Below are 20,313 nucleotides of genomic sequence, written 5' to 3'. Positions count from 1 at the left end.
CTTTTATTCGTGGATAATAATCTTCAAATTTTTGTATAAAAACATAGTAGACATTTCCTATCTTTAAAAGCCATTTTTTGAAAAACATCAGTACAAAATCATGTGGTATCCATAGTTTGACTGTTCCACTTGAGTCCACACACCATGTAGAGACAGAGAAACAGTATGTCAAGAAAAGATGAGAGAGAGAGAACACTATTTCAATAAAAGATGAGAGAGAGTCAAGAAAAGACAAGAGAGAGAAAGACCATTGTATTTAGTTTAGGGCTTCGAAAGAGGTTACATGTTTATAAATAATTGGCTAGCGCATGGACGTCAATGAGCGTATGCCATACGTTCACACTTTTAGAGAGAGAAAATCGTGCCGACAAAAAGAACTTTCATATAGTTTAGGGATGACATGAACCAAGGACGGGCTAGGTCCAATTTGGACCTGGACACACCCGACCCTACTAGACCCATTGCGACCCGAGATGGATAGAGAGAGAGTGCTAATGGGAACTGAGCTGTCGAATTTTGATTTGTTCGGTTCAACTCCGAGTATTCTCGGACCGGATGAGATATAAAAGAAACGGGATGGTTTCTATTCGGCCAGCACACATATGGTCAAAATACGGCTTGGCAATAAATATATTTTTTAAAAAATAATTTAATCATAATTTTAAAAAATATATAATCTCTAACATGAACGTCATGATTATGAAAAAAATAAATTTGAAATACAATAATAATAATTATATTAAAAAAAAATTCAGACACAATTGTTTGTATATGATCCAATAACAGTATTACCTGCGTTTTGATTTTAGAGAGAGAAAAACAAGAGAGAGAAAAAGGATAATAAATATATAAGTGCTTTGATTTTAGACCGAGAGAGAGAGAGGGGGGATGCTTGCCACGCCACGCCACGCCGTTCAAAGTTCATGCTTCTGAAGTTTCCTGCACTTTTATCTTTCTTTTGGGTTTTGTTTTAGAGAGAGAGGGGAGAGGGAGAGAGAGAGATAGGATGCATTTTGGTGGGGGTTTTTGTGGTTGGGGTTATCTTCTTTGCATCAATCCGAATGGGTTTTCTTGGGGGCGAAGAATTTTACTTAGTTTGATTATCTTGAAAGGTAGATACATTCTGGTCATTTGCTGGTCTCTGCATTCTAGTGAGAGAGGCGGATAGAGATATATGCATTTGGTTGTTTTAAGGAGAGACAAGAATGGGAAATGAGGTGATGCAATAGATGGAGAGAAGTAGTGGATATCTCTCCCTCTATCACAGAGTAATGGCTCGCTCTTTTTTTCTGTAACTCTATTCCTGACTCGTAGAGTTATTTTATATTTCAAACACTCGACAGCAACCAGAGAAACGGGACATACGAGCAATCTCTCCCCTCTATCATAAACCGAGTAATTGATCTTTTTTTCTGTAACGTTATCCGTGGCGTATAGAGTTATATGGTATTTCAAACACCCGACAGCACAAACTAATTAAAAATGATGGAAAGCTGTCGCATATAGAGTTATCCCATATTTCAATTACCTGGTAACAAAAACTAATTAAAAGAAATGAAGCTGTCGGGTGATTCAAATACATGACAACATTTTTTTACTTTCAAAAATATAATCTCATGTACAGTATTTGTGTTATTGGATAGAGTAATTTGGGGGAAAACAAAATGACTAGTTGCCTACGAAACTTGGTATTTACCATTTTGTAATTCACCCTGCCCTTAACATTATATGTACGTAATTTTCTTTTTATTTTCCATGCAAGGAAGTCACAATCTTCAGTGTGTCATAAAGTTCGAGAAAAATCTTTTTGAATTTTGAGCTTGGTTAATGAAATAATTACATCAACCCAATTTCACCTCCAACGGTGAAGATTAATTGTGACCACCTTATATATAAAAAATAGTCTCATTATATATTTTTCCTACAAGTTATAATATCACATTTATATAGGGAATTGTATGATATAAGACTCTTTATTTATGGTATAGCGAGATGAAGATTATTTTTGGCAATTGGATGTGAAATTCGACAATTGTAGTATATCACAATATTTAAGAAATTTTATTTTATATTTTATGCTTAGTTACTCCTTGAGGATATGACCTTTGATAAATCAAAATGATAACTCATTATTCATGTAGCCAACCCCTAAATAGTTGAAAAAAAAAACTCTAATAATGATGATGACGACTTTGTGCCCCGCCAATAACACACATTTAACTATCTAATGCCCCATCTAACAATTAGTAATAATAATGACCCCCTTATACCATAATTAAATAATATTATTTTACATGACTTTGTTTCCGACCTAAAATCGAACTGACTCGAATGGTCCAGGGCGTATGGGTTAGATCCATGGTATGTAGACCCAAACCCAATTGAACGGATCCAACAATTGATTTTAATCTAGACTCGAGTAGTCTACGAGTCGACTCGTTTGAAACCCTGTAATACCAAAAACCTCAAAGGGAAATATCCTGCTTCCTCCACCCAAGTCCTCTCAAAACACTTCTTCTCTAGACTTGTAATTTTTAAATAATTATAAATATGTTTATAAAGGGAAATTTGCAAACAAGTCGTCTGTTATTTTTGATATATTTTTTAAATAATTATATATTTCATATTTTATAATCAACTATTTTTTTATGAACATGAAGTGCATCTCGATTTTATCTCAATATATATACATTAGAATAAGCTCAAATTTGGTATTCTCATTGCTGTACCATTATACATCCATAAAACGTGTAAAAAATATTTTATGAATAAATAAATTTATCAAACTGCCACCATACTATTTAGAGATAATTTGATAATTTTATTTGTATCATTTTTTAAATAATATTTTATAGATGTATGATGGTGAGAAGCATAAACATACCAAATTTAATCTTAATTAATCTAAAAACATCAAAATTTTAATATACTTTCATTCTAAATTACCATGACTAAGTAAAAATGCAGTGATTTAAAAAACATCAAATCAGCATGGAATCACTTTTTTTTTAAGAACAGCCTCAAATTTTTATTCAATAGAACAAAATTACACCTTCAAAACAAAACAATAAAAAAAACAAGAAAACAAACTACCAACCACTAAAATCCTACCACTCAAAATCTCTCAATAACTAAACTACTACCCTGTGCACCCAAATTTGCAAGTCCATCTGCCTCCATATTCATTTCTCGATATACATGTCTAACATTATATACCAACTCAACAGTAGTAAAAAAACTAAAGACATAAGACTATGGATAATCAGCTTCCCTCTTTAACCAATTAACAATATTCATATAATCCCCTTCTACCGCCAATTTAACCCCTTAAAGAACCGCATGAAGCTCAGCATTATTTGTAGTCACCACCCCGATAGGTCCATGTTACTTCAGTAAAACTATACCTTCTCAATCCCTAACTATACCTCCCACACCCCCTTGACCTGGATTACCCATTTAGCATCCATCAACGGTCAACTTCAGCCATCCATTACATGGGTATTTTCATATACCTACTAATACTCTTCATTTATTTCTCTCTGATAGGCACATTAAGATCACGAAAAATTACAAAAAATCTCTCAAGACCACACTTTCTATACAACTTACCCCGAATCTAACTATTTATCTCATTTTTTCCCCAAAACAAACTTTATATACAACTACCCCTAAGGGAAAAAATTTATTTTTTAGATGAAAATACCATTCTCGTACACAAAAATCATTTTGGCCATATTTGACGTTGACTTTTGGACCCCAGTAGCACAATACCGGAGCGCACAAATGCCGGACCGCCTTAAGACAATTATCGGTCCGAAGCTGAGTACTGTCAGATCGCCTTTTACATAGTGCCGAAGTCCTGGAATCCAGTAACATCTATTGTCAGACCGCCTTTTACAACGGGCGGACTGCTGGTAGAGACCCTATTTTGGTGTGATAGGGGAAGAGGCGTAGGTAATCGCCCTTTACAACGGTCGGACTGCACTTTACATAATGGCAGAGCCCCTATTTTGGAGTGATAGAGAGACAGGCGTAAGTAAGATAAAAGTAATGAAAGGTAGTTTAGGTATTTTTTATTATTTTATTTGGTTGGTGGTATTTGTATAAAAAATGTATTTTGAGGAAGAAGTTAGAAAAAACATTAGGTTGGGGTAAGTTGCATAAGAAGTGTAGTCTTGGGAGTTTTCCCTTAAAATTATACATCATATCCATTTTTGAGACACCCCACAATTCATTTTTTATGCATAGGAACTCAGCAACCACCATACTAATCTTTTCTACCAACTCATTTGCAGAATCGGCACGGAATCACCCGGTCTCATCAGGGAATAGGTCACCCATTTCGATTATGTCAATATATAAGCAATCATTTGGGTCTAGAAGAAATCCAAAGGTTTGCTATAGTAAAACAACATTTTGCTAAAATAAAAACAACGATTCATTGATTCGGACAACATTTTGCTAAAATAAAAACATCGATTCGTTGATTCGGACCGGCTTTAAGCTAGTTCATTGGTTTTGCATGTAGCTTTCGTCAATTCACTACTTTTCCTCACAATTAAACGGCAATCCAGCCTGTCAATTCATCAATGTAGACCGATTTTAGCCGGTTCACTATTTCTACATGTATTTTTTCACCAATTCATTAATTTTTTCTTACAATAAAACGATAATCCAGACCGTCAATTCATCAAGCTAAACCGATTTTTACGATGCCTGGTCGCCGAACCGTTTCTAAATACCATACTATCGAGTCCCTAGAAACGTAGGGCTTAAGGGAGAAGGGTGGAGAGAGTCATGTTTATAAGTGTGATAAAGGGGGAAAAACATAGTAACATGTTTCCATACTGTTGGATGCATGCATAAAGGTCAATGTGCTTGGAAACGTACATTCACACTTTTAGAGAGAGAAACTCTGGAGAGACGCGTTTAGAGAGAGAAACTCTGTAGAGACGCGTTTAGAGAGAGAAACTCGTGCGAGAGAGGTCATCTGACCCCCTCTTTATAGGTTCAAAATAGTTGGACTTTAGAGGGAGAAAGAGGTGAGAGGAAAACAATTCATTGACTATTGAGCCTCTGGAGTCATCCTAAGTCAGCTGCAGGGCCTTTTTCCCCAAGGTGCAGATCCCAACACATGGCGACGAATTTCTCCTCTTTTTACAGCTTTACGCCTGGTAGACAGAAGAAGAAAAGTGTCTTTAGAGAGAGAAAGAAGTTCCTCGGGAAAAGTAGAGGGAGAAAGTGAAAACCCCAAAAGCTTTCTTCCAACCGGTTTTCCTATCGGACAATATTTCATGGTTGGAAGCTTGCACTCTCTGTACTTTCTCTCTCTAGTTTCTCTCTCTACTTTTTCTCTCTTGTTTTACATGCAGGTTTGAAAGGGAAGTGGTCAACCGACCTTTTCTATTTGTTTTCTTTAATAATTTCCAAAGGACTGGTAGCGTCCACATGATGAATTATCTATTTCCATGGCCCTGACTTTCTCTCTCTTGTCTTTCTCTCTCTAGGTTGTGCTGGTTATCTCTTCATTTCACGCACCATTAACTGTGTGGTTTCTCTTACTTCCTGTTTTGGTGAGTTGGGTTTTTGAGCATGCAGTTGTAGGTGGCATGCAAGGGACATAGATAGAAGGTGGTGTATTTTTCTCTCTCTAACTCAGGGTTTAGCGTTTTGAGGGGTAGAAAGAGAAAGAGAGACGGAGAGAGAACCAAAGGCGAGCAAATACTCGAGAGATTATTGCTTGCCTTCTTTTCTCCCTCTTTCTCTCTGTGTCTGTGATAGAGTCAGAGAGAGAGAGCCATTGCTTCCTCTTTGGTGCTGTGTCCTCTCTTCTAAGTTCTAATCCCTTCAGCTTCTCACTCTATCTGGGTATTGGGTTTTTCACCTTGTTTATTTTCCCTTTACTTTCTCTCTCTGCGGTAGCAGCCTTTTTCTCTGTTGTGGCTTTAGTATAAATAGGGAGAGTAGAGATTGGGTGGGAGATATGGCGAATGGTTGATGAAATGAATGGGAAAAGGAAATTATAATAGCAGGATTCACAGGGTCCGATAGTGAGAGAAGGTTAGAGGGAGAATAATATATATATATATATATATTTAGAGAGAGAATAAGAGATAGAGAGAGATGTGATGAGCTTTGGGGGCTTTTTTGATAGTAATCCTGGTGGTGGAAAAGTTGTATCTGATATTTACAGCATGCCTGCTGGTGTAATTGCCCAAACTTCATGCCTTCCTGTATTGCCCAGATCTGCAAAACCCATCTTCAACTCTTCTGGTCTCTCACTTGCATTGGTAAGCTCATTCCATAAAGTTTTCTCCTCAAATTTCATTGATTTCTAGGGTATCTTTGTTTTTGCTTTTTTCTCTTCATATGCTCTTTCTCTCTCTAAATTCTCTCTCGACTTTCTCACTCTTTGAGAGTTCAAGACTTGTGTCTATCTGTATTCTTTTTTGGTTTCGTTAGTTATGGATTAGCTGTGTGATTTGGGTGATGGGTTTCCCATTAAAAAATTGCGACTTTTTTTTTGTCTGTTCGTCACCCAAGATATTGGGTTCTGATTCTCTTTCTTCAGATTTGATTTTCTGGGTTTTGAGAATTTTCTGGATACCATGGGTGGCTGGATTTAATCAGGTCTCTCTCTATTTCTCTCTCTAAAAACTTGTGTCTCTCTCTAAAAACTTGCTTCTGTAGGTTATGGGGTTAGCTGGTTACTGTAGGTGGTGGGTTTCCTGCGCTGGTGAGCGGCAACCATGCTCTCAGTCTTTCTCTCTCTCTCTTTCTCTCATTCTGAAGTTTACCATTTCATTATAAGATTTCCTGGTTGCTTTATGTTGTTTGCTTTCTCTTTCTCTTGGGCCTAGAAGATGTACATCTTGCAGCTCACATAGGTAGGAACCATGCTCTCATCCCATGTTTCTCTTCCTCTCTCTGTACAAACACTCTTATCTCCACATACTCTTTCTCTCTCTAAAACACACAAAAACAGACTCTCTCTTCTTATTGTTGGATGGTTTTTGCAGACAAGCAGTGGCGGTGGTCGGGAGGGTGGAGGGGAAGGGCAAGTGGACATGGGGAGGATTGGAGGCGCTGAGATTGAAGGGGGCAGGAGTAGTAAGGAAGATGAGTATGAGAGTAGATCTGGTAACAGTGACAATTTGGATGGTGGTGCATCAGGAGATGATCAAGATGCCGACAACCCGCCAAGAAAGAAGCGGTATCACAGGCACACTCCGCAACAAATTCAAGAACTCGAATCGTGAGTGCCCGTTCCTCTCCCATAAGATATTTTACTGATTGCTCATTCTTCTCAATGATGTCTATTTCGGTTTTTGATTCATTGGTTCTCTCTTTTTCATGGCTCTTTTTCGAGTTTTTGGTGTGGATTGTGTTTTAGTTCCTCTCTATGGGTCTGGTTTTCTTGTTGTTTGGATTCATTACTGGTTTTTGGTCTCTGAAAAAACAACCCGATACTCATGGTTGAACCCCAGGTTGTTCAAGGAATGCCCTCATCCTGATGAGAAACAAAGGTTGGAACTCAGCAAGAGGCTTTGTCTTGAGAGCAGGCAAGTCAAGTTCTGGTTCCAAAACCGGCGTACTCAGATGAAGGTATGTTTTTCTTCCCCCTCTTCGTGAATCCTCCTTTCTCCCTTTCTTCTTATCTGCAATTTCATTCTATAACACCCTGATAAGCCTGAACTTTGATATTTTGAGGTATCCAAGCCTGCAGTATTTACTTGTTTCTACTTTGGTTTACCTATCTCGGGTTTTTCTTGTTCATAAATTCTTGGAAATGATTGCTTTCAGACGCAATTAGAACGGCACGAGAACTCGATCCTTAGACAAGAGTGTGACAAGCTCAGGGCGGAGAACGCGTCAATAAGAGATGCGATGAGGAGCCCGATTTGCTCAAATTGTGGGGGAAGAGCAGTGCTTGGCGAGGTCTCATTGGAAGAGCAACAGCTTAGGATAGAGAATGCACGGCTAAAAGACGAGCTCGAGAGGGTTTGTGCCTTGGCTGGAAAGTTCATAGGAACACCCATGCCACCAATCTCATCAATGCCCAATTCTTCATTGGAGCTTGCAGTGGGCGGAAATGGGTTTCGTGGTCTGAGCCCTGTGGTGAGCTCCTTGCCCCAAGTGACTGAGTTTGGGTCCACGGCTTGTGCACCATTGGGTTCGATTCAAGCCAGGCCAAATGGGAACGGGCTTGGTTTGGAGAGATCAATGTTGGAGCTTGCTTTAGTCGCTATGGATGAATTGGTTAAGATGGCTCAGGTGGATGAGCCCTTATGGATTAGGAGTTTAGAGAATGGGAGGGAGACTCTTAATCTTGAAGAGTACTTGGATGTTTTTGCTCGCTGCATTGGGCCGAAGCCTGTCGGGTTTGTCACTGAGGCCACAAGAGAGACCGGGGTGGTGATCCTCAATAGCTTGGCCCTTGTGGAGACTCTCATGGATGCGGTATGTTTGCTCTTCCTAAGCCTTGATTTGCTTTTGTCTATGTCTAGATATAAACTCCACACATGTTTTATCCCCTAAAAAAAACACTTAGTTTTTTCTTGCTTTTGAATTTTATAATTTTGATTATTAACTTATTTTTAAAGCTATCTTTGATTTGCCTTTACTTTTTTATTTTTCTACGGAATTGGAAAGGCTTCTCTTCGATAATTATAGCAATGGTGAAGCTCTGTGGATTGCCTTTCATAACTTTGTTTGAATTGGGTTTGACTTGATGGTATTTGTGAATTTTGAATCGGCTGCTTTATCTTTATGTTTAGACTTTGGACGGAGCTTCAGTATTAGTTAAAAAAGTGACTAATCTGCAGATTTGTTGGTTAATCTCAAGGGGGATATTGTTCGAAAGATATGTCAGCTATATTAACAAGGAGTCATTTTATAATTTTATTTTCACATCATAAATCGCCAGTTGATTGTCATCTGTGTGCATTTTTGCAGTATTGAGAAATGCTAAGAATCTGTAACTCGCCAAATGTCTTGTAGAAATTAATGGTTTAAATATATGATAAGCAACTGATTACCAATGAAATTTGTTTGATCATTTGTTGGTATCGTTACTGTTTGAGCCTCAAAAAACTCGGGTGATTTTCATTCTAATTGTTTAGAGATCCGTGGCCTTCTTGCTATCTGCAGGATCGTTGGGCTCAAATGTTCCCTTCTATAATTGCAAGAGCTTCAACCACCGATGTTATATCCTGTGGCATGGCTGGGACAAGGAATGGGGCTCTTCAATTGGTAATTTTCTTTTAAAATTTCAGTCTTTCTTCGTGCTTGAATCGGCATTGCATGATTTCTGGTATATAACTGTAAATCATTCAGGTTTCCATTCTTTTAGAATTATTCCTTCAATTCTTAGGTCTTTTGTGACTCTGTTAAGGGATACACTGGAATGAGAGAGAGAGAGAGAGAGAGAGAGAGAGAGAGAGAGAGCTTTGCGGTGAATCCTTGGTACGAGTTTACAAATTTTTGTTGGTCTACAGATGCATGCAGAGCTGCAAGTTCTCTCACCTCTAGTTCCCATTCGTGAAGTCCAATTCCTCAGATTTTGCAAGCAGCATGCCGAGGGAGTCTGGGCTGTTGTCGATGTCTCCATGGATGGTATCAGAGAGAACGCATCTTCTCCAGGCAACATGAAATGCAGGAGGTTGCCTTCTGGTTGTGTGGTTCAAGATTTGCGAAATGGTTATTCAAAGGTATATTTATGTGCTCTTTTTTTATTTGACTCCATGTGTTATGCATATATAATATCTTAGATGCAACGATTGATGTATTAGTTTAAGTACGTTTCCTGATATTGGAACCTTCTCCCATGTTACCCCTTCTTTTTCACATATTCCAAAAGAATTGCCTCCATTTCCAGGTAGATGCTACCTCTGAGATTTGCAGAATCCATGGCAGGAGCCTAGTCATAGCATGTCCTCTCTCTCTCTCTCTCTCTCTCTCTCTCTCTCTCTCTCTCTGTGTGTGTGCTGACAGGCTCTAATTTACTGGTGTTTCATACATGTTTTCTATGGTTGAACAAATCCATTTCTTAAAGAACAGGATCTTGGTCTTACAATTGCTGTTGTTGGTTCTATCCAGTGATTTGTAAATTGCAAGGCCGACTTGGGATCATTTGAGTTGGCTCGTGTTTCTGAGCCTGGCGATTCGAATTGAGAAATCTCGGAATCATTTGCTACTCCCAGCCCTTTAGCTTTTTTTCTACTTTACTGTATTAAATATAGCCCAATCCAACTCAGGAATCGACCACAACATGGACAGTGAGTATCATAATCGGATCCCTGCTGGGCTGGTGCCCGATTCTGATTCTAAAAACACTGGTTCTATCTCCCTTTCATCTTTCACCATTCTCCACGTCAAATTGCCTGTGAGATGGAGGACTGGTTGGTACTATTGTCATCCCCCTTACCAGCTATACAACTTCTACTTATAGGCTTGGATCTACTGTACAATCAGGCTTTGCATCTCCCTTTCATCTACTGTATATATAATCCTTGGTAATTCTTCAACTCTAATTTATGCATTTGTATGCACAGGTGACATGGGTGGAGCACGCAGAATACGAGGAGGGCGCAATACACCAGCTGTACCGAGCTCTTCTGAGCTCCGGCATGGGTTTTGGGGCGCAACGATGGTTGGCAGCTCTTCAGCGTCAGAGCGAGTGCCTTGCCATCCTCCTGTCCACTACTGTCTCTTCTCAGAACCCTGCAGGTATTGATTGAAACTCTTCACATAATCAATATCTTTTTGTTCAGATGTATTTTACTTACAATTTATTTCCATGCTAATTTATTTTTGAAATTTGGCAAACTGAATTTCAGGAGCTGCACTAGAAAACGTTTCAAGTTGACAGTAGTTTGGCAGTTACCCCACTTTTAAATTTTTTTTTATTCAACTAAATTCTATAGCTCTAATTTTATGAACAATTTGTTCTCAAACTGGTTTCTTGCCGAAGGCAAACATAAAATTCAGTCGAGACCATTATCGATTCTTGTTCCTAGAGTCTCTTCCCTGAGTTATACTCACTTTTATTTTGAAGTTCTCTATTATCAGAATCACTTTACTCGACGGATCCCCCACGGATTCGCTTGTAAATATCTGTGGTAGGTATTTCTTGATACACGGGTTCTTAGAATCTATTCCCTTGAGAGTTCAGATATTCAATTTTCTTTTCGAGTTCTTTATTATGAAAATGAATTTCCAGTTTACCTAAATAGATCCCGCCTTCGGATTTGCTTGTGAGCCTTGGTTGCTGCATGGAAAATGTACAGTATATGTGTTATCACTGTCCAGTCCATGGAAGGGGGATGATGGAGAGGGTGGGGCTGTGGGTACCTGTCGGACCTTGACAAGCCCCAATTGGCTGGTCCCGTTCTCGTTATGCACCTTTTGTTCCAACGGTGATAAACTCTTGACCAGACATGTCATATATCGGTATGAAACATAGTGTAAGCTATTTCTATTTTGCCACCCTTTTTAACAAGAAAATGTCTACAATAAAATTATTTATTTTTTGGTACAAGGTCACAATCATTGTTGACCAGAGGATGTGAAATCGGGTGGTTAGGAATGTGTCATTAACTAGGCATAATGTCCAGAGTATATGATTATTTACATAGGGAAAGTGTAACATAAGAGCATTTTTTTTTATAGAAAAAGGTCACAATCACCTCCTACCTGTCAGGTGAAATAAGGGAGCCAAAATTGGGTAGCCAAGGGTTGCGCCACTGACCGTGCTCGGAGTCTAAAATGATTTCTGTTAGATTTTGTGCAAGAAATGACACACCTTAGATGTCTAATTCTACAGTTTCTTTTATATATTTGTTTTTAGTCTAATGAGGTAGTATGGTGCAGCATTCACGCCTGCGGGAAGGCGAAGCATGCTGAAGCTGGCTCAGAGGATGACAGGGAGGTTTTGCGCTGGCGTGTGTGGATCCCATGTGCACGACTGGGCCCACCTTTCTGGCAGCGGGGTGGGGTCCATGACTGCTGGTGGGGAGGAAGTTCGAGTGATGACAAGGAAAAGCATCGACGACCCCGGGGAACCACCCGGGGTTGTGCTCAGTGCCGCCACCTCGGTGTGGCTGCCTGTGGCGCCCCAGCGTCTGTTCGAGTTCCTGAGGGACGAGAGGCTGCGCAGTGAGTGGGACATACTGTCTAACGGTGGGCCCATGCAGGAGATGGCACACATTGCCAAGGGCCAGGACCATGGAAACTGCGTCTCCTTGCTAAGGGCCAGTGTAAGTCTCTCTCCCCCTCTCTTTTTGTCTCACACACATTTATATGGGATTGTCTACAAAGGCACCATTTATTTTTTTACATGGAGATCACGATCATTCTCACTCCTTAGATGTCAAATTGGATATAGCTTGGGGTTAGTCACGAAGTTTGAGAATTTTTTTTTCAGAACTTTGTATTTATTTAATAACACTGTCACAACTGTTTATTTTAAAATTTAAGGGACAAGAATGATTTGTGACCTCTATGTACATAAGATAAGTGGTCTCTTTGTAGATAATCTCCATTTATATTGCGGTGCATGCTTGCACAATGATTCACGTTAATGGCTTATACATGTCTAGTAGCAGCGCACTTTGTTAGTTAGGGCCACACTAAGGGTAATGTTTGGTTCCTCGGAAATCTCTCTCTACTTTAAACTTTTGTTCTCGGGGCCGATTTCCCTATCCGTCGGTTTCTCCCATGGAAACCTGTGGTTCTTATCACTGTAATGTTCGGGAAATCTCCTGAGTTCATGCGGAAGTGACTTCATATCCATAAAGGTGGAGAAGCTGATTTTTCAAAAAACGTAGAGAGATGTATTGGACATGCCAAATGACTCACTGACAGAATCTTATTAGATGGCTGTCAGTACTAGACGTCTATGCTAGAGAGATGGGTGGTTTGTCGAAAACAGATGAGAATGTATGTAACAGGATTGTATACAATGAGATCATTTACCTTTGATAGAAAGAGGTCACAATTACTAATAATTATTTAATGTGAAATCTAATAGTACGTATGCATCTAACGTATGTGCCACAAAGTTTGAGAAAATTTCTTTTGAAGTTTGAGCTTGGTCAATAGAATAAATACAATCATCTAATTTCACATCAAATGGTCAAGATTAATTGTGACTATCTTGTACCAAAAGTGAATTATCTCGTTATATATATTTTTATATGTAATATTGTTGTTGGTTTATTAAAAGCTTACAAACTATCGGAGGATCAAAATTGGACGATTGTCCATCCCAAACACAAGTTGTGTATATTAAAGACCTGTAGACAAGTCTACCTATCTAAAATAACAAATGATTTTTTCTGCATTTGATATTATTGTCGACTCATTAACGATCAAGCAGCCACCCTAGACTAGACTAGAGTTATGTGTATCCAGGCCCAAAGAAAAGTATCTAGAAATTAGTAGTAAATTTTCCTTCGTGTCCATGCTCTGTTCCTCCTGCACGATATGCCACGCCTCTCTCTCTCTTTCTAGATTATTTCCTCACTCTCTATCTCATTTATATACTACTATTTCTCTCTCTTTCTCCCAGCCACCTTCATTTGAAACAAATTTTACTGATTTCCTTACTCTTCCACTCTCTCTCTTACCCACTCAAGATATATACATCGAGAGACGAAACCCAAAAGAGAAATATGTGTCGTTATATTCGACCTCTCTCTCTCTCTCTCTCTAAACATCATTATCAACTTCACTCCCTTAGTGTAAACACCTCTCTCTCCACCCCACTCTGGCTCTCTCTCAATTTCTCTGCTACCTCCACACGGTGCATCTCCTCTAATGGTGGAGAGAGAGAGAAGGCTTTACGTGGGGTGCAACTATATTCTACCTCTCTTTTTTTCTCTTCTCGCCCCCATGATTTCTCTCTCTACTTCTTCTCTCTCTGGATTTCTCTTTATCTCGTCTCTCTCTCTCTCTTGATTTCTCTCACTCAAGAATAATAATGTTTTTGTTCAAACCATACATTAGAAAAAAAAAAATTGCAATAATTCCATAGTGGGTTTTTCCTTGCAAAAAAAAAAAAAAAAAAAGCTAATGGACTGTCCGAGTTAATAAAAGATTGAGACAGTTTGGCGGTTGTTTAAACCAATTACTCAGGATTCGCTAGGGGCCAATCCCGGGTCGTTTTGCCGAATCTGTTAGATATTCGGCCCAAAACTTGTCTCTGTTCTGAAAATTTTACTTAAAATCATGGTGATGGGATTTGCTAGGATCCTGTGCCCGATTCATGCAACTCGATTGAATTTATCGTAGTCTCCGCCGTAAGACTAGTTAGAATGGAAAAATTTTATAACTGGCAAGAGTTTGTTCCCATGATTTTGGATCTGGAGTCGGCTTAGTTTTCTAATTACTAATTTAGTGGACTCATTTGCATCCATATTCAGCCATGAACAGTAGCTTTTTTGAGATTTTTTTTTTTTTTTTAACAATTTATGTCGTTCAATTTATTAAATAATTTGTGCTTGATATTTTAATTTATTGGCTTCATTTGATTTTGGGCCATTGTTCAGGCCATGAACCCGACCCAAAGCAGCATGCTCATACTCCAAGAGACGTGCACTGACCCGTCAGGCGCACTCGTGGTGTATGCGCCAGTTGACATCCCTGCCATGCATGTCGTGATGAGCGGCGGGGACTCCACTTATGTGGCCCTCCTTCCCTCTGGATTCGCTATCCTTCCTGATGGGCCTGGCTCACCCCACCAACTGGGCTGGCCTCCCCAACCCGGAGGCCCCGCTCGGGTAGGCGGCTCGCTCTTGACAGTTGCATTTCAAATTCTTGTTAACAGCCTTCCAACCGCGAAGCTCAACATGGAATCGGTCGATACCGTGAACAACCTCATCTTGTGCACCGTTCAAAAGATAAAATCGGCGCTTCAATGCGAGAGCTGATGCGAAAGAGTTCGCCGAGGAAATGAAAAAGGTTTTCGTCATTTGTTATTTTCGGGTGCCGAATATCTCGAAATCCTGAAAAGATCGCCGAGGAACTGGAAGGTGGTGGAATGGATCGCCGATTATGCAGATGGGGATTTGAGTCAAGAACGAACCGCGGGTAAGAGTCCTTGCTGGGTGGTAATTTTTTTTATTTTTTATTTTTAAAGTTCAGTCAAGATTTTTATTTATTTATTGTATTATCAGATATATGGGTTTTTTCCCTTTATTTTTGTGGGTTTTTCCTTTATATTTTTAGTTACCACAGAGCAAGGCTGGTGGTTCGGGTATTGACTCGTGGAGCCCTTTTGTACGGGATTGGAGAATCGTAATTTTTATTATTTTGGATTTTTTTTATCGAGTTTTATTTGTGTATAAAAAATCTATATCAGTAGTATGTAATAGTGGTATTATATTTGGATATTAGTAGTATGTTATAGCGGTTAGAAAAAGTTTATATAAAGTTGCAACTTTAAAATTTTAAAAGTAAAGATGCACCTCAAAAATCTACTGGAAAAGGTGGGTTTGACAATGAAAAAGCATCGTTTTGACCTTGATATGGAAGGACATGAAAAATATATATATATTTAGAGTCCCAAAAGTAGTGATCTTTTATTTTTTTTTTGTGAGTGGGAAGGACAAGTCTTTACCTGTTTTTTTAAATTGTATGTGATTTTTTGAATGCGTTTAGTGAGAATGAAAGCCTAGATTTTAGTTGGCGCACTAGTTGTGCTATCATCACAATTCCAACCTTATTTTCAAAAACGTGGTAAGTCGGTAGGGATTTGAGCCCTTACCCCGGTGAGAATGGAGTGAGAGATTTCATCATGGGGGATTTGGCCTCCTGTTTTGGTGAGAATGAAGTCAGGCTCATCATGGGGCTTGGTAGTGCTACCATCAATGGCTTAGGCCTTTTTTTTAAAAAAAGTAGTGAATCTTGCAACACATTTTCATATGCTTATAGATCTATTTGATTTTATTATTATTTTTGGAGTTTAAAATTTTATAATTAGATATAAAAATAGATATTTACGTAATCTTAAGAGTTTTTTACCCCAAAATTACTGATAAAATTTAGAAGTGCGTTTTAATTTGATTGTTTGAAGTTGTAACTTTATATAAACCACACCCGTTATATTTTATGGAAAAGGTTTCTATACTTCCCTTGTAGCGTAGAAGATTTATGCTTTCTCTACCATCTAGCTGTCCAATTTTGAACAAGTAAACCACTCACCGTTAGATTTTAGATCTGACGTTCCAAAGTATTTTATTTTTATTTATTTTTATGTAAATTGTATGAATATGAAATTTGGTATGTTTTATCTTCTCATTGGGGTGTATCTATACAAAATATTAAAAATAACTTTTTGATAAAATATAATGAGCAAAATACACCTTGAAACTTTCAAAAGTATTTTGATCATTTTATTTTAATAGAGGATTGGTCGTCAAAAAATTGGTGTCAAAATAGTTTATAAGAAAAAATTAAAAATAAAATAGTGTAGAGACGTGACATTGTGATTGGGGTAATTTTAACCCTCAATTCAAAATGGATGGTTGGATAAGGGGAAGTATATAAATGTTATAATGTAAAGTATGCATAGAAAGCTTGTTTATATTTTATTGTATGTGGTCATAGTTGAAGACAAATTAGAGCCCACTTCAAAAAAATTCACGAGGTTGTTTTGATACCCAAATATATTTAAATTGATCATCATGATATCAAGATGTATCGACATAATAATAATAATAATAATAAAAGAATTTCAAGTTTTGAAAATAGTGCATCTTGTAATGTATTTTTTTATTGTCAATTTTCAAATACGAAGATATATTGTTGTAGTTTTAAATTTTTGTTACTTTAAATTTTATAATTAAAGATGAAAATATATTTTAAAACTTATCACAAAGATTTCCAGTATTGAAACTACATTTTTAAAGGTGCGTTTTATTTTGATTGTTTAGAGCCTCGGCTCTAAACAAACTGCATTATATACGGTTATTTTAATTTTTGAGTCAGGTTTGGGTCCCGTTTTATGTTTTCATGGGTTCCAGTTTGCTGAATTCGGGTCTGTCCGGGTCCGGATTTCATTTCATTTTTGTGCCCGGGTCTAAGTCCGATCCAAACCGTAGCTTTACTGATTCGATTCTTTGTTCGGACTGACGGTTCCGGTTCGGAACTCAAAAAATACCATGCACCAGACTGGCATTTGTTAATTGGCATGGTCATAATCGTGTGGTTCGAATTTACCGGGGTATAATGGGAAATATAAAAAGGTTGTTGTCTTGCTAGAGGAGCATTAAATGGAGGTGGTGACGGTGAGGGTGGCACATTTAATGCCTGCCTGCCTGCTCCTCTGCTTAATGCATGCAATGCGCAAACACCTATGCCCATTCCGATTTTGACACGTGGATGTTATTTTGATTTTCCAATCCAAGCATTTAATGCGTCTGTACCGTGCTGTACTCGTTTATTGGTTGTTATAAAGTATATAAAAATTATATAAAAAAAAATAACTGAAATAAAATTCCCTTAATTATTAAAATAATATATATACATATGAGTGAGTAATGATCTTATAAGATCCTCCTCACCCATGTGTAACTCCCAAGATTACTATTAAAATTAACCTCCCCACCCATACCATAATCATTAAAATTGGTATAAATACCAAACGATAACCATTAAAATTGGTATAAATTTCTAAAAAAACATGGATGGAAAAAAACTTATAGTATCATTTTATATATATATACCTTAATTTAAACCTTCCAAGGTACACCTCCAAATTCTATCATAGTATGTAATTTTGGTGTAATAAATTATTAGGATTATTTGAAAATCTATTTTCATATCTAATTATAAAATTTTAAGCTCTGAAAATAGTTAAAATCAAATAGATCTATAAACATATGAAAATCTTGAACATGAACGGTCAAGATAATAAATTGTAAGATGCACTATTTTTGGGATTCAAAATCTCTTTGTTGTCAATTTAACAAATCTCAATGTCAAGATGATCAACTAGAGGGTTTTTCAACATTAAAACAATATTTTTTGATGAATTTTTCAGATACATCGGTCTCACCCCTCAAGAATTTACAATACTGATATTCTTGATATGTGATATTCAAAACAAAGCAATTTTAGATATCTACCATGCATTGAATCAAAATCAAAACCCCCTTTCAAGTTTTTTTTTTCCTCAAACCTATATAAACTCTGCTCATAACTAATATTAACATAAAGGTCTAAACATATATACATCTCTTGGCAAGACAAATTTACAATGGCGAATTCTTACAAATTAACAAAATAAAGTTTAAGCACAACTACAATATCTTCCAAAGTTGATCCTGACGAGCACTCAATATGAAACCACAATTATCCTGAAAAAATGTTTACCATAGTTTGATGAGTTTGGCTACTCAGTAAGTGATCATCATAATCCTAAAAATAATCATGGTTGAAAGATATCAATATTTTAAAAAATGAGATCTATTAACATAAATGCATCAACAGTTTCACTTTAAAAAATGTATAATTAAGTATAATCCGAATAATTGAAATGCGTATAATATTTTAACAGTAGTGCATAATTCAAAAGATTTCACAAATTACCGTACTGGCTTCCCAAGTGGGTCACCTATATATCCCATCAGCGTCCTGATGGGTCTACTTAATCCCTATAGGCGTCCCATATAGGTGCACTTAACCCCTGCAAGTCTACTTATAGCTCATCGGCATACCGGATGAGTCCACTTAATTCCTACCGACATACCGGATAGGTCCACTTATACCTCACCGGCGAACCGGATGAGTCCACTTGCATACTTAAAGTATTTCTAAATCTCTTTAAACATTTGAAAGCAACAATATCATGTACTCAACATATCACTGAAATTATTAATATGAATTTCACTGAAACCATTAATAACAGTCACTTTCAATAACATTTAAAAAATAACCAGTCAAATATTTTGGGCTCAAATTTAGAAAGGTAGCAGTTCGTAAAGACATTCTAGCATAATTGTCATTCTAATATGTATAGAAAAACTTTTATAGAAATTCAAGAATATGGAATTATCACAATTTATGGGATGTCAATTCGCAAATAAACATTTCACAGACAATGCTATAATCAATTGTAAAAGTATTAGCTTTCAAATAATAAGACAGTCATTTGCACATGAAATTTACAATATCTAAATATTAAAAAACAGTAGAAAGAAATCTCACAATTTTACTAAAAGCAGAAATATCACGTTCATTTCTAATAATTTTACAGTATCTAAAATTTTCTAACAATAGACAAGAAAAATAAATATTTTTATTTCTAAGAATTTACAACATTCAAATTTTCTAGCATAGATAAACTATCGCAATTTTATTAAAAAGATTATTTTTCGAAACAATGAGGTCACTTACGCATAAAATTTACCGTGCCTAAAATTCATGATAATAGACATAAATAATTATTTCATTTTAAAAAAAACAAATTATTATTCAAGACAATGAAGTCACTTACGCATAATATTTGAGAGACAACTTTCAATAAAAAAAAGTTCGACTAAAGAGAAGAGCTCACTGCGTTTGTAAAAAAGAGAGCGAAAAAAGAGTTGGTAAGCGACGTCTTACATATCGTCCTATTTAAATTATTTAAAACACCTCCCACTCTTACATGAGGTCTAACATTAATAATAAGCTTCTAATGTTTACAACCTACGTCCATTAAAGGACGTGGCAGATGATAAAAAAAAGTGAAGGGTAAAAAATATAAAAGTAGCGATTGTACTTAAGGACCATAATGCCTATATGAACCATCATATTATAAAGAGTTTTTTTTTTTTTTTTTCTTTTTTTTTTTTGCCTATATCGACCATCATACTATATATCGACCATCTGTTTTTTTAATTTTCATATGTTTATAGATCTGTTTGATTCTTTTTGGAAGTTAAAAATTTTATGATTAAAGAACAATAAATTCTCTCATGAACCCAAGAATTGTCGACACCAAATTTACCTCTCAAAGTTTGGAGACGTACCTTAATTTGATTGATTAAGGTTGAAACCTTTTGCGAACGAGATTAATTTTAGTTTTTCCATTGAAAAACTTTCAAATTGATCACGAACGTTATGATTATTAAAAAAAATTAGGATTTTAAGTTCTACAATTAATGTACATATTGTTTTGATATCATATTTTTTGAGCGACAAAATTTTATAACAGGTACAGTGGACATTAATTATTGAGCCAGGATAGAAATTTCTCATACCTATAGTGTTTTACGAAGAGAAACATCATCCAATAATTAATGAGAATAATAGGAATTGCTTTTGTTA

At 36.8% G+C, this 20,313-nt stretch overlaps 1 protein-coding gene across 1 annotated transcript; it reads left to right on the top strand.

The window, feature by feature from the left end:
• Positions 1-6,084: 6,084 nt before the first annotated feature.
• Positions 6,085-15,460, top strand: LOC18447713 (homeobox-leucine zipper protein ANTHOCYANINLESS 2). The gene is made up of 9 exons (XM_006857804.4): positions 6,085-6,290; positions 7,020-7,255; positions 7,488-7,605; positions 7,804-8,460; positions 9,151-9,252; positions 9,498-9,710; positions 10,554-10,728; positions 11,872-12,257; positions 14,550-15,460. The coding sequence occupies exons 1-9, from the start codon at positions 6,129-6,131 to the stop codon at positions 14,928-14,930; spliced, it is 2,430 nt and encodes an 809-aa protein (XP_006857866.1). The 5' UTR covers positions 6,085-6,128; the 3' UTR covers positions 14,931-15,460.
• The last annotated feature ends 4,853 nt before the right edge of the window (positions 15,461-20,313 follow it).

The sequence above is a fragment of the Amborella trichopoda genome, chromosome 9, assembly GCF_054954075.1.
Source record: "Amborella trichopoda isolate Santa Cruz 75 chromosome 9, AtrichopodaSantaCruz75HAP2 v2.0, whole genome shotgun sequence".
NCBI lineage: Eukaryota > Viridiplantae > Streptophyta > Magnoliopsida > Amborellales > Amborellaceae > Amborella > Amborella trichopoda.
Note: the sequence above shows the minus strand (reverse complement) of the source record. Positions and strands in the feature narration are given on the sequence as shown.

Coding starts and splice junctions, on each gene's coding strand:
- LOC18447713 (XM_006857804.4), top strand. CDS start 6,129: ATGAGCTTTGGGGGCTTTTTTGATAGTAATCCTGGTGGTGGAAAAGTT. Junction 6,291..7,019: donor CTGGTCTCTCACTTGCATTG/GTAAGCTCATTC, acceptor TGGTTTTTGCAG/ACAAGCAGTGGCGGTGGTCG. Junction 8,461..9,150: donor TGGAGACTCTCATGGATGCG/GTATGTTTGCTC, acceptor TGCTATCTGCAG/GATCGTTGGGCTCAAATGTT.